Source organism: Nycticebus coucang, chromosome 11 (assembly GCF_027406575.1).
Source record: "Nycticebus coucang isolate mNycCou1 chromosome 11, mNycCou1.pri, whole genome shotgun sequence".
NCBI lineage: Eukaryota > Metazoa > Chordata > Mammalia > Primates > Lorisidae > Nycticebus > Nycticebus coucang.
Genome location: NC_069790.1, coordinates 23824359 through 23839235, shown reverse-complemented (window position 1 = coordinate 23839235; position 14877 = coordinate 23824359). Strand labels below are relative to the sequence as shown.

At 35.1% G+C, this 14877-nt stretch overlaps 1 protein-coding gene across 3 annotated transcripts in view; it reads left to right on the top strand.

Annotated features, from left to right (window-relative positions):
* BBS9 (Bardet-Biedl syndrome 9) overlaps positions 1–14877 on the top strand; it is a 610039-nt gene that overhangs the window by 290551 nt on the left and 304611 nt on the right. For all 3 annotated transcript variants that reach the window (XM_053609065.1, XM_053609064.1, XM_053609066.1), the window contains exons 10-12: positions 4105–4286; positions 8395–8471; positions 12443–12496. In XM_053609065.1, the coding sequence (XP_053465040.1) occupies positions 4105–4286; positions 8395–8471; positions 12443–12496 (313 nt within the window). The remainder of the gene's footprint in view (positions 1–4104; positions 4287–8394; positions 8472–12442; positions 12497–14877) is intronic.

The window sequence follows — 14877 nt, the reverse complement described above, 5'->3', positions numbered from 1 at the left end:
TGTATTCTTAAGCCTTTAATAAGTTTAAAATGTTTTGGTGGTTTAATTTTGAGATCCATTCCTTTACAGCATCCTCCATTGCTTTCTTGCAGCAGAAGTTCTTTGCATCCCAGAGGAAGATAAATATTTTTGTAGTTTCATATTTTTAAATTTAACTTTTCAAATCCCTCTTGGATTTTGTTTTAATGTATTATTAAGGCCGGGGTCTGTTTACTGAGTGATGAAACAATTAATTACAAATTCCCGAGCAAAAATCCATTGTTTAATTTTATGCCCCATTGCTGAAGTCACAAAATTTTTATATGTCCTAGGAATATGATATTTTTGACCTGGATTCTTTATAAAGTATATTATTCTGGTGCCTTGGGTTGGCTGATGTGCCTTCAAAGGCCAGTAATAATTCAGAGATCTTAATTTCATCAATGTTAACTCTACTTTTAAGATAGATGTAGGATATACAATGCTAGTAGATTTAATTAATTGCTTCTTTCACCATGAAATTCTATCATTCATGGAACTTTACACATTAACTCACATGGACAATATTGTTAAAGAAAATATTTATTTAGTAGCAGTATTTTGATTGAATGTTTTCTTTTTCTCTTTGTACTTAACTTTAGTTTAATTTAAGAAATAATTTAAGTATTTAAAAACTTTTTTTTTTTGTGATTTTTGGCCGGGGCTGGGTTTGAACCCACCACCTCCGGCATATGGGACTGGTGCCCTACTCCTTGTGCCACAGGCGTTTTAATACAAAGATAGCTGGTAGTGATACTAATTTATTAGGTAGAGTTATAGGCCTAAGTCAAAGTCCCTGCTCATGATAGGGACTGATTTATGAACTGATTTATTCTAGTTTTTAGAGTTTGTCTTACCTTACTGTGGAATAAAAAATGTAATTTTCTATGAATTCATCTACAGTCTAGATTTCTGTTACTTGATTTAAATTATAGGCAATGGTTCTGATGCCATTTTCTTTTTTTAAATCAGGCTGCTTAAGTTCTATAATTACTTTAGCTATCTATCAGAAAATTCTGGTGACATTTGTTAAGTTCTTTCACTCAGGGAAGATTCTGGCTCCTTCATTTTCCATTTGGATACTTCAAATGCTGGCAAAAGTGTTTAATTACAACTTGAACTTTAGCTAAGAAATTAAAACAATGTAATCTAGTCATTTGTACCCTCATATTAATCTGAAATATAGAAGAATAAAAGCCCCATGAGCATAAATAAATGTGTCACAGGCTTTCCAGGAAATAAGTTTGAAGATCTGATTTTGATGTTCACACTTCAGCCTGTAAAGTCTATATGTTTAACAATACACTGGCCACTAATAGAGGTGTATTAACAGTTTATCCTGTTAGAATCACTGCTCCACAGTAAATAGTATTCTAATCAGTACATTTGATGATATCTCTTCAACCAGCCTCTAAGTTAAGTTGATCTAAAAAATCCACAGATGAACTGTTTAAATAGAAATAGATTTTCTATTATGCACAAGGTCATACAGTTTATAGTATAAGGTTAATTATGAATTCTAGGAATGCCCATTTATAAAAAAGAGTGAGAATTTTTTTGAGAGTTTGAAGAAATACATGTATTCTGAATTATCCAAGCTTTCAGTCTGAACTCAGAAATGTAGTAGGTTCAGATAATTTTTTAGGTAAATCCTTTGTATCTAAATTTTTGCTATTTGCTGTTGAGACAGTGAAACAAAACTGACTTAGTAATCAACTATCGAGCTCAACGACCAAACCAGTCTGGATAGGGAGGAATACTTGTATTGGGTCATGCTAGTTCTCTTATATTATGGATGACTCAGCGGGTGAAGGTGAAATGGAAATGCCCATTTGAGTTCAAAGAACTGTTGATTCCTACATTCTCCGAGAAGCTAGCCAAAGACCTGCCTTTTAGTGTTCTACAGTTTCACGAGGACTCATTGGGTTCTTAGACCTTAGTGGGACTGGGTTAACAGGCAGCAGACTGCAGTCACAACTCGGAAGGGAGGGAAGGTTTGCCCTCTTGAACTGGACTTATTGGAGTTGGAAGTTAGGATTTCATTGGCCACTAGGTGGCTACAGTTGTCTGTCAAGAAAGGTTCAAGTCTTGGAGGTACCATGGGTTGCCTTTCACACTTTTAAGAACATAATTTCACCTTGGTAGTGTTTATTTTCTGAGGTAGATGACAGAACCAATTCATAAAACTTAAAAGACTTGAAGATTATACAATCTTTTTTCATTTTCGAGCTAAAAACCTATAGGAAGATTTCTCTGTTTCAGCTCTATAGGGAGGGAGTCGAAGCTAGAATTTAAGTCCCATACTCTTACTCTAGCCCTTTAGCTGTTGAACCAGTAATATCAACCTTTTTTTTTTTTTTTTTTGTTTTGTTTGTTTGTTTTTGAGACAGAGCCTCAAGCTGTCACCCTGGGTAGCATGCTGTGGCATCACAGCTCACAGCAACCTCCAACTCTTGGGCTCAAGTGATTCTCCTGCCTCTGCCTCCCAAGTAGCTGGGACTACAGGCGCCTGCCACAACGCCCAGATATTTTTTGGTTGTAGCTGTCATTGTTGTTTGGCGGCCTGGGCTGGATTCAAACGGCTAGCTCAGGCATATGTGGCTGGCACCTTAGCTGCTTGAGCCACAGGCACTGAGCCCAACCTGTTTTTTTTGAAGCTGTTTTACAGGGGTATGTGGCTCTTGACTGTATTTGAGCCCTGGGGAAGGTGTGTATAGAATGTTTAAGGCAGGTGGTAAAGTGGATACTGGTGGACCCCTTATGGAAGGATTGAACAATGGTAGTATCTATTTTTAATCAACTGCAGCTTTTAGATTAATAAGATGACTACTTGCCATGGCCCAGAGTTGGGGAGTTTAAAAAATTTGTTTTCCTTCTGAATAAGCCTAGACTCTTACATGGCTTATCTGTTGTTTATCTTATCTCCTTTGCTTTTCTTCAGATGAATAGGAACAGTTTTTCATTTTATTTTCTCTCACAATTTTTAAATTATTTTTGACTAATATCTAATTTTTAGAACAGGGCTAGAAATACTTTTTAAAGAAAAATCAAAGGTTACTATAGAAAATGTAACAAACAAAAAACAAATATATCTATTAGGTATCAAGTCAAAATAACTTATGACAATGTTTTTTTTTTTTTTTTTCTGGGAAAGTTAGGGAGAAAACAAAAACAGTATTCATCTCAGCTACTTTTTCTAGCACATTCAGAAAAACTTACAAGTTTTGTTTTTTACAATTATCCATCATTTATATATAATTAAAATATTATGGCTAATTTGTTGAGTAAAACAGATATAAGACAGCTTAAAAGAGGAGGAGGAATGAAAAGATGGGGAGGCAAAGTAATAAGGATGAGAAGAGTGATAGAGAAAAAGCTTCTAAGTGAAACAGTGGGCTAGTTCTATTTAAGAAGAGTAAAAAGAGAGAAAGAATAAACCAGAGGACTACTTGAGTTAGGAATGTATGTGAAGGAAGCCATGATTAGTGGACCTGGGGAAAGAAGGCAAGTGTCTCAAGTATTGAGAGAAGGAAAAGGATGAGGAAATAGCATGAAGCACGTTTTTCTTTAAGGCCTCCCATGGCTTCCCCCACCAGCCTTATTTGTTATTCTGTCTCTTGGGTCCTCCTGCCCTCCTCCTGTGCCTCATCTCTAGTCTTCATCTAATTTCATCAGCCCAATTTCATCTTTCTGTTCATTGTACTCTTCATCTAATTTCTTCAGCCCAATTTCATCTTTCTGTTCATTGTACTCTTCTTGAGTGTTGTTCACATGCTTATTGAGAATACTACCAAGTGGTAGCTGGAGTGAAGATTAAAAATAGTATTTGAAAAGCTGTTAGAGAAGGATTTACCATGCAGTTAGGTTTAATTATAATATTTTTTCCCTTCCTGTAATGAATTTTAACATTGAATGAATTTTAACTTACATTTAACATCTATAAATGTAAGTCATGTTTGAAACATGTAAATCAAATCTTTGAAGTGAAACTTTGGAGACAGATATTAAGCCATTTTCTTAATGGTATGTTGAAGCTGAATTGAGTAAAAGTATAAATTGTTCATCATTTTCTTTTCCTGATTGTAGCGATTTAAAGGGAGTTATAGTCACTCTGAGTGATGATGGTCATCTGCAGTGTTCATATCTAGGGACAGACCCTTCTCTGTTCCAAGCTCCAAAAGTTGAATCTAGAGAACTAAACTATGATGAACTTGATATAGAATTGAAAGAACTTCAGAAAATCATCAAAGATGTTAACAAATCACAAGGTATCTCATTTGCAGCTTTTTATTATTTAATTTCAGTATTCATTGTAAAATTCACGTTATCTTGTATACACATGTTTTCTCATATTAGTTAATTTTCTCCTCCAGGTTTAATTAAAGTCGTATTTATAAAATAAGTCACTCTTTAGCCCTTTCTTTATGCTTACTTAGTATGTTATAGCTTATGAAAAATGTGTTTTACTTAAGATAATGCTTTTGTTAATGTGTTTCAGGGCACTGCTATCTAGTTTTTTTTTTTCTTTGAACTCTTAAGAAAGGAAGATATACTTCTTTGGTAGTGGTTTTAGGTCTTGAGAAGAGCATTAAAGTTTAGAGTGATCATTTATTAACTTCTCATGTTCCTGAAAAAAGTTTAGTTGCTTCTTTCAAAAGAAACCATAGCAGTACCTGAGTTACCATTTTGTTACTAAAAATGTAGTCATTTGCCGTTTAGTGATATAATTTATGTTTGCATTTAATTAGCTGTCCAAATGGTGTGTAGCTTGTGGTATGCTGACTTCTAATGACTCAGAGGCTGATGATATTTTCAGTTCCTAAGTTTTGAATAACTCAATATTATCTTACTTTGGGACTCACAAGGGTATAATTTTATTGTAAATTAAAAGGAGAAACAAAACACCAATCCCGCAGTTTGAGTTGGACATGTGAAAAGCATTACTTTAAGTTCCCTTTTCAGGGTCAGGTAAAAGTATTTTTTTAATGAGAAAAAATATGGACTATTTTCACATAAAAGAAATGTTAAAACAAGTAGAAATAATAAAAGAAATAGTGCATCAAAAGCCAACCAAAACAACAGAGTCCATCTTAATCCTGATTCATTTTACTAGATTTATGTATTTCTGAGTCTATGTTACTAAGATTGTATTCCTCTGCTTCTGAGGAATTGAGATACTATTATATTTTAAAAATACAAATATTAAAATAAAGTTATGAAAAATACAAATATTAAAATGAAGTTATTATGAAAAATACGAGCATTAAAATAAAGTTATTATTCACACATTCTTTTTAAAGGCTTTAAAAGTAAACCAGTGAAATTCAGGTCTTTTTAAAGTACCTCCAATTACTTAAAAATTCATTTGTTGTCAGCACCCCATGTTAAATAGAAATGATGAAAATGGGATGTGTCATATTGCAATACACAGTTATTTTCAATTTTTGACCCTGGTATTTTGGGATTAGTGGAATTATAAGTTTCATTTTGTCATTTGAAAATATAATTAGGGAAGAGTGGCATATATATGAATTTGCAGAGTTTGTTAAATAATGTGGCTTTCACTCCAAATTTTGTGTCTTGAGATTTTATCCTTTTCATATGCAAAGTGCTAATGATATTTTGATTAACATTAATTGTGTATGATATTTCTCAAAGAATCCTTTACAGCTTAAAATTATTTCTTGGTGGCCATAGTGAAGCAGTTGGATGAGAAGATTTAGGCTATCTTACTTATTATTAATAGTACCTCAGTCCTTCTGAATAAGTTCTGAAATAGCTGCTAATTAAGCTAGGGATGCACTTATAGATTTGGGTGCTTTATCTATATAACCTAAAATTTTAGTTAATATTTGAAGTTCCTTGACCTTTCTATTCCATTACATTTTGGCTTTATTTCTGAGAAAGAAACAAAGATAAACTTTCTAAAAGGAGAGGTTTTTAAAATATTTTATTTCTAGATATGAAAAAAAGTTAGTATCCCATGCCCTTATAAAACCCTGTTATGTTTATTTATTAAAATACCTGAAATCATATTAGAGCACCAAATTATTTTATTACAGAGGAATATGAGAAGTTACAACTCTGAACTTTTTGATGACCTTCTTATTCATTTAAATATCATTTATTTTAGTACAGTGGCTTTAACTTGAAAAGAAAGTTCATAATCTTGTGGGTTATGTTAAGTACTTGAAGCTTAAAAATTTTTTTTTCAAAGGAAGAGTTGAGCAAAATTTAAAACCAATTTAAAGACTACATTTGTACACGTGGTGTATATTATCTACTGTAGTAAAAGCATTTTTGAAGTTGATTTTATATGTGTAAGTTATATGAGGAATGTATATGGTAAGCATGAAATCATGGTAATAATTTCTGTACGGGTCATGGATTCTCAAGCTTTTCTTTTCTCTCTTTTTTTTTTTTGAGACAGCGTCTCACTTTATCGCCCTCAGTAGAGTGCTATGCGTCACACAGCTCACAGCAACCTCCAGCTTCTGGGCTTAGGTGATTCTCTTGCCTCAGCCTCCCAAGTAGCTGGGACTACAGGCACCTGCCACAATGCCTGGCTATTTTATGTTGCAGTTTGGCCGGGGCTGGGCTTGAACCCACCACCTTCAGTATATGGAGCTGGCACCCTACTCACTGAGCCACAGGTGCCGCCCCGATTCTCAAGCTTTTCATACTCAACTTATTAATGTGAATCCTGGCTAGCAGTTTTGTTATAACACAAGTAGTTAATAATATCTACTGGTAGGAAGTTTCACAAATAGTTTTCTTATGACTTGGTTGATCATGTTCTGTAGCTGGGACTGCATGCAACTTTCAGATAGGAGCCCACACATACAACTTTCAGATAGGAGCCCACGCAGTTTTGTTTTTAGAAGAGAGACAGAGAGGACTACAATGTGGAAATGAAATGAAAGTCTGCATCCTATTTGAAATATGTCTTGGATGATTAATTGACCCTGTACCACTGAGTATTAGAAACATTTGTATTTGGCACCTTTTTCATTGAGGGTTATGTCTGGCTGCATGTAACCAAATAAGGTGGCTTCCACAAGCTAAAGGTTTCTTTCTTTCTCTTGCAAAAGAAGCCCAATGATGGGCAGTTTAGGGTTGGCTTGACGGTTCCACATTCATCAGGGACTTTGATTCCTTCTATTCCAGGGTCATCTATTAGTCCAGGATGGCTTTTGGAACTCTTGTCCTCACATCTGCAGCTGAGTTAGCCCCCATAGGAGCTTTCCTGGAAGCCACACCCTGAATAGCTGGTACTTACATCTCATTAGCCCCTCCAGGCTGCAAAACAGGCTGGGAAATTGTTTTAGCTGAGTACTTCATTGCTCAGAATAAAATTGGGCTTTAAGTAAAGAAGAATTGAAGAAGGTTGTTGGATAGGTAATGAACAGCCTTTTATATTCTCACTGAGTTATAGAAATTCCCATTCTAAATCTTGCAGTGTGGTGAGAATCCCTGATGGCAATTATAGACAATTCTTATTTTTATGAGATAACTGATTCATGTGGAGTCATCCAAGTGCTTTTTATATTTTCAGTCAGCCATCCTCAGGCAGGGTCAGGTAAAAGTATTTTTTTAATGAGAAAAAATATGGACTATTCTTTCTCCAATCCCACCCTACCTACTGTGAGATGTTTCCTAGGGTCACAGGATGACCTTAGCAGGTCCAGGCATTATGTGTAGATATGATTCCCAGGGAAGAATATGGATGTTTCTTCTGAGTCTCCCCTCATTAGAGAGGAATAGCTTTCTCAGAAGTATGTGCCAGCACTCTCACTCCTAACTTCCTTTACCTCCCATATGCCAAAATTAAGTCCTACATCCATGCCTAAAACAAAAAAAGGTCAGTGGAACAGAATCACTATGATGGGATATACTATCACATATTTATCTATTTTCTTATTAATAGATATATATATTTAGGTTTTTTTCATTTTGAAAAATTACTACTAACAGCAGGGAACCTTACTGGGCATGTTTGTGGATATTGGATAAATTTGGGGGAGTTAGAATTAACTCATGGGATATGTACATTTTACATTTTGATAGTTATATCCAGCTTCCCTCAAAACGGTTATACTAATTTGGACTTCCACTGGTGGTTAAGGTGAGAGCATTGAAATTCCCAATACTGGGTAGTCAATGGTTCATATCTTAGCTAAGACCTTTGGAGACAATTTTTCTTTTTTATAGAGTAAGAGAATTGACATCAAGTGTTTAATGTTGTAATGTATTTTTTCAACTTGTTAATATGCTTATGTTTTTTAAAATATATGATATAGATAAATCTTTAAAGAAAAACTGTAGAGCAGCTTGTACTTTATGATTAATTTTTTTTTTTTTTTTTTTTTATCACAGGTGTTTGGCCCATGACTGAGAGAGAAGATGACTTGAAAGTTTCTGCTGTGGTTTCTCCTAACTTTGATGCAGTGTCTGTAGGTGTACTTGTAGATTTTAAGGAAGTTTATAACCAAAGTAGACTCTGATGAATTGGGATCAAAATGTTTTGGTGCAAACTCCAGGGAGACCAACAATTTTAGCTTTTTTGTCTGTGTAGATAAAAATGTTTCTAGCCTCTCAGTGCTAGCATGGAGCTTCTTAAGCAGGATTTATATTTTTTAAAGAAGTGGGACTGGAAGGAGGAAAAGCCCTTGTTCTAATCCTATTATTCTAATCCTACTATTTTGATTTTTTTAAAGCTTTTTCAGTGCTATAATATTGAGATAATTACTAATCCAGCTGAATACTACTGACATCAGATTTTTTTTTGTTCTTTTTATGAAACAGTCTCACTGTGTTACCCTTGGTAGAGTGCCATGGTGTCACAGCTCACAGCAAACTCTAACTCTTGGGCTTAAGCGATTCTCTTGCCTCAGCCTCCCAAGTAGCTGGAACTACAGGTGCCCGCCACAATGCCTGGCTATTTTTTTGTTGGAGTTGTCATTGTTATTTAGCAGGCCTGGGCCAGGTTCTAACGCACCAGTGTATGTGGCCGGCACCCTACCCACTGAAGCTATGGGCTCTGCCTTTTTGGTTTTTTTGTGGAGACAGTCTCAAACTATTGCCCTGGGTAGAGTGCTGTGACGTCCAGCTCACAGCAACCTCAAACTCTTGGATTTAAGTGATTCTCTTGCCTCAGCCTCCCAAGTAGCTGGGACTACAGGCACCCGCCACAACGCCTGGCTATTTTTTTTGTTGTTGCAGTTGTCATTGTTGTTTCAGCTGGCCCAGGCCAGGTTTGAACCCACCAGCCTTCGTTTATGTGGCTGGTGCCCTATCCACTGAGCTATGGGCGCCACCCCACATCAGATTTTTTTTGACAGATCAATGAAATAATGTCTGTGAGTAGCCTCCCTCAGATGATTTATAGTCTTGATGATTTATAGTCTTGTTTTTTTGATGATTTTGATGAGTTTGATGATTTATAGTCTTGTGTTTTTGAGACAGAGTCTTACTCTATTGCCCTCGGAGAGTGCAGTGGTGTCATCACAGCTTACTGCAACCTCTAACTCTTGGGCTAAGTCATCCTCCTTCCTCAGCCTCCTGAGTAGCTGAACTATAGGTACACGCCACCATGCCCAACTAATTTTCTCTATTTTTTGGTAGAGATGGGGTCTGGCTCTTGCTCAGGCTGGTCTTGAATTCCTGACCTCAAGCAATCCTCCTGCCACGGCTTCCCAGGATGCTAGGATTACAGTTGAGCTACTGCACCCATCCTTATAGTTTTTATTATGGCAACTATGGTGGTAGGGTAGTTTAAGAGTAGATGGATGGTTCAGGAATCATTATTTTCTTCACTTCTATCTGTGTAAACCAAGGCAAGGTACATGATTTTCTTAGTCTCAATTTTCTCATCAAAATTGAGAGCAAAAATGAGAATAATAATAGAATCTACTTCGTTGAATTACTAATTATTGTCAACATCATCATCATCAAATTACATTTTACTTCTTCCAACATTATCATTATCATTGCCACCAGCACCTGTATTTCATTAGTTGTTTTGTTCACTGCTTTATCTTAAGTGATTGCCAAATAGTGGGTGCTTAGTATATATCTGGTCTATGAATGAATTAATGCAAATGAGAAAAAGAAAGGATGAAAGGGGGACTGTTCTGGTTATCTTGTTTAGTTTCTGTAATCACTTGGTAGGGTATGATTCGTTTTGTCTCATTGCCTGCATTTTGGGCAAAATCTGTGAAATTTTTCTGTGTTTCTACTAAAAGTTCACTCATTTTACCGTATTTGGAGTTTATATCATATAAATCTGCCTGGGAAATGTCTTTGATATTTAGGTATCAGAGCATAATATAATAAGTAGTTGTCATGAGTTTTCAAAAATTAATCTTCACATAAATAGCTAGACCAGATTGTGATAAAAATCATGTTAACATTACTATAGTAAATTGGGTACACATAAAAAAGTTGGGCTATATATGAAAGGAACATTCACTCAGTAGTCACATAGTAGAGGTACTGTTTTAAACATTGGCCATTCAGCACACACCATTTTTCATTCTACCTGAAGGGTGTAGTCTGAGTGGAACATTTCTGCTTAGTTAGCTGACAAATATATACACATTTTCCTACTGTGGAAATGATTCTTTTCTCCTTTGTGCAACTTACATAATTTTTTTCTAGGTTCTCTTAAACATAGGCTATTTAGAATGAGGAATTCCCTTTCTATTCTTTAGGAACTTTTGGTCTTTATAGGAAAAAGCCTTTTGTGGTAGCTCTATATTGTAATAAATATTTATCTACTGGTAGCACTGAATGCTATTTCCTCCTAACTAGGTGTCTCTTTCTAGCTTTATTTTCCCTGTGTTACTATTTTTTTCCTTCTTAAGAGATTTCTTGAGAGTATCATATTCATTCCATTGGAAACCATTAGCCCAGCAATTTATATGGCTACGGTGCCATGGTGTCTTCTTTATAGCTATTTCTCACTGGCTATAAGAAGACAACATTTTATGTTCTCCAAGGACTGCTGTCCTTGAGGTATCTAGGTGTTTAGACATGGATTGAAAATAGCAGGAAACAGGAGATGTTGATTTCTCTTCTAGATTTGTGGACAGCTAAATGTAAAACATTTCCTGAATTTTAGCTAGAGCAAAAAACCTTGATTAATACTTTATTTTGAATAATTATTATAAAAGCACACATCTCAAAAAAGTAATATAATTTAAATTAGAATGGAATCTTTTATAGAGGAAATAAACATTGCTATCCCATCTTCCTGCCTCAGAAGCTGGATCAGAGTCACATGTGGTTTCCAGTGGAACCATAAATAGAATATGAATTTCTCAACTTTTAGTCCTGCCCATTGCATCATAGTGATCCTCATTCCTTAGAAGTGGCTTAGTTCTTCTTAGTTAAAAAAATTTCAGAAATAAGCACTGTAGATCATATTCATTGGTTGGAGGGAGACTTTATAATTTTAATTATTCCCCTGGAATTCATGTGGGTATTATTAGAAAATATGTTACCCTTTGGTCTTATTCTGTCATAGAAGAATCATTTTTTTTCCTTTGAGTATACCACTCTAAAAAATAAGTTATAAGGAAATGTTTAATTTATTATATTATACTATGCATTCTTTTTTTTTTGTAGAGACAGAGTTTCACTTTATTGCCCTTGGTAGAGTGCCATGGCCTCACACAGCTCACAGCAACCTCCAACTCCTGGGCCTAGGTGATTCTCCTGCCTCAGCCTCCCAAGTAGCTGGGACTACAGGCGCCCGCCACAACGCCCAGCTATTTTTTTGTTGAAGTTTGGCTGGGGTTGGGTTTGAACCCGCCACCCTCGGTATATGGGGCCAGCGCCCTGCTCACTGAGCCACAGGTGCCGCCCATACTATGCATTCTTTAAGAGGTAGAATCAGGTAACCCAAGCTGATGCTCAAAGAATATCTACTGAATTAGTTTATAATATGGATTCGCATAAAAAAAGTACACTTACACTTTTATTTTCCAGGTGGAAATATTTGTTAATATTTAGATATCTGTTAATCAGAATACATGTACAATATTCATTTGTCAAGTTCAAATACAGGGACTTAAAGGAATGGCATAATGTTTATCTAGGACATACAAGGAAGCCTTCTGTATATACATTTAGAAAATCAGTACTTTCAATATTTAAGTCAATTTGGAAATTGAGTGGTTTGATAAAATATGCAACTATCCCTTTCTTTTTCTAAGGGGTGAGTTTTTGAACATTAGTTTTGAATTTCTAGATGAAGACATCCAAAAAACCACATTGACTTTTAATCTGTCAGAGTGATACATTCTTTATAGTTAGCTCCCTGTTTTGGTAGTGGGAAATATATATTGCGTCCTTCGTGTTCAACCACTGGTGTGTAATATTGAAATCATTCTTTCTTGCCTTCTCACCTCTGTGTTTACAGCAAGCCACTGATGCTGAAGTTGGAACTGACATTGTCCCTTCCATCACAGTGAAGGTATTGTACAAGGTTTTGGACTGTAATGTGCAAACAATATTATGTATTTCATGTCTGTCATTGTTGTTACCTTGTAGGTAGCTTACAGAAATGTGAGATAAACGCTTTATATTTATAGGTGTTCATCAGCTTTGAGTAGTGAATAGAAAACCTTCATTGTTACCTGCAATTATAAAATTGATAATTGCATTTGTAGCAACTTATAAAGTGTTATGACTTATTGTTCTTGTTATTGTGTATTTATTGTGTTTAAATTAACATTTAAAATCTGCTAAATGAATTGTGTCATCACCATTCATAATAGACCAATTAGTTGCTTGGTACATTATACTTAGCACACTGTGAAATGTTATTGGGAAAGCACAGGAATGCTAATAATATCTTTCTTCTATGTATGATTATGTGTTGTTTAAACAGAATTCCCAGCCATCTATCTGCCATAACATTAGCTTTAAATTGATATATTTATAGCAAGAAAATATTAAATGAAGAAGCCACAAAGTAGAGTAGTGACAAATTGATAGTTCTAGAAAAATAGAATATGAAGGATGTGGTTTTGGTTAAGAATTTTAGTCTTATCATTGTAGAATTTTAGAACTAGAACTCAAATGTAGAATCCTCTTAAGGCATTTAGATTAAAATGTGGTAACCAGTCAGCACATTATTAAGCTGAAAATATTTATCACTGCCCAGACCTTGGAAACCAGGGAAAGTTGTGTATTTTGGCAATTCACTTAGTCAAAACTTGGACAGGGCTTTATATTTTCTTAGATTATGGGTTGCTGTCCTTGGAGGAGCTTGAGAGGGCACCAGGCTTTACCAATTGTGTTCGCTTACACTGGACCCAGGGGGTGGCCCAAGTGTGAAGATCTTTGGTCGAAGTTGAAGGGAGACCTATATTATAATGGTTTCCTAAGCTAATTTTTTTTGGATTCTTGCCATTGGAAACAAGGGTGGTCTTTCCCTAGTCTCCCTTCCTCCATCCAATCAAAGACTCTATCTTATTAACACTTCTGAGTCTGGAAAAGCTTTAGTGGCAAGAAATCAAACACTTTAGAAAAAAAAAAAACTACGGAGTTTCAGAAATGATCTATACTTTTGTGTGAGGAAATCTTGTGTACTGATAATGTTCAGACACATACATAAAATATTTCAGAAGCACACTGTAAATCGCAAAAAGAAATGTTGTGCCTTAACTAGGTAACATTGCTCAAGCTAATTCTGCCCCATCCAGCCAACTAGGATTTATTGGTATAAGCAAACACATCTTTCCCTCTCATGTAGTTCTTAGGATTTCATGTAAAATAACCACCTTAAAATGACAGTGTGACACTCCTGGAAAATTCTCCTTTATCCATGGAATTTACTGTATTTGAGAACTTCAAAGGCACACCTCTCTTTCTCATTGCCATTATAAAAGCATGGGAAGGAATGTAACACATAGGGTTGCACAGAATTGGTGGTACTCACACAGCAGACACAATGACTTCTGATCCTGTCTGTTTCAATACAAATTTGTGCTATAAATCCTCTCCTTATGGCCTTTTATAACAACAGCAGCCAAAATATATAACCATGCAAGTTTCCATCACAATAAATCCTGTTAATTGAGAAAAATTTTCCATCCGATCCAAGTGAATGAAGATGTGGCTACCTTGAGTATGTGTGTATGATGCGTGACCATCTACTGTAGGCAACAAGGCAGAATGGTGGGGTGTTCATACCTAGCCTTTGGAGTCATATTTATATATCTAGGATAAAAATTTGGTATTATATTTCCTAAGGATTACATTTCATTTTCATTAGAAGCAGAAAATAGCATGGTATTTTGTATTAATGTTTTATATTTTTTCCTTAATATTCTATAATTATTTTTTTCTTAAAATATCTGGTTTATGATCTAGCCAACTCTTAACTCTTTTTTTTGGCTCAAACACAACTATTCTTTGTTACTGTAGTTATTTTTGTCACACATCTCTTTGATTCACATTTTTAAACTGCCTAGCCCATTGTTGGGCTTTAATAAATCTGTGTGTGAGACCAATCATGATCATGTATCTAAACCAAATGCAGACTGTTCTTGTAACCATGTAAAGTTGTGTGATTATTGTCTAAGTAGACATCATTATTTCAGGAAGAGTCAGAATGCTGTTTTCAAATGGCTTATTATTACTTTAAGGAATTTTCATTTCATTTAAAAAACTGAGCTGTCACAGACTTTTCTGGTTACAGTTTTCAACTCTCTAGTTGGGTTGATGGTGTTGGACATGCTATTTACCTTCTCTGAAGTTCTATTTTTTGAACTTTAAATTGGGGATAGTTTTTCATTTGGAAAGTTACTATGAGACTTAACTATAGTTGGTTAAAAACGTGGGCCCTAG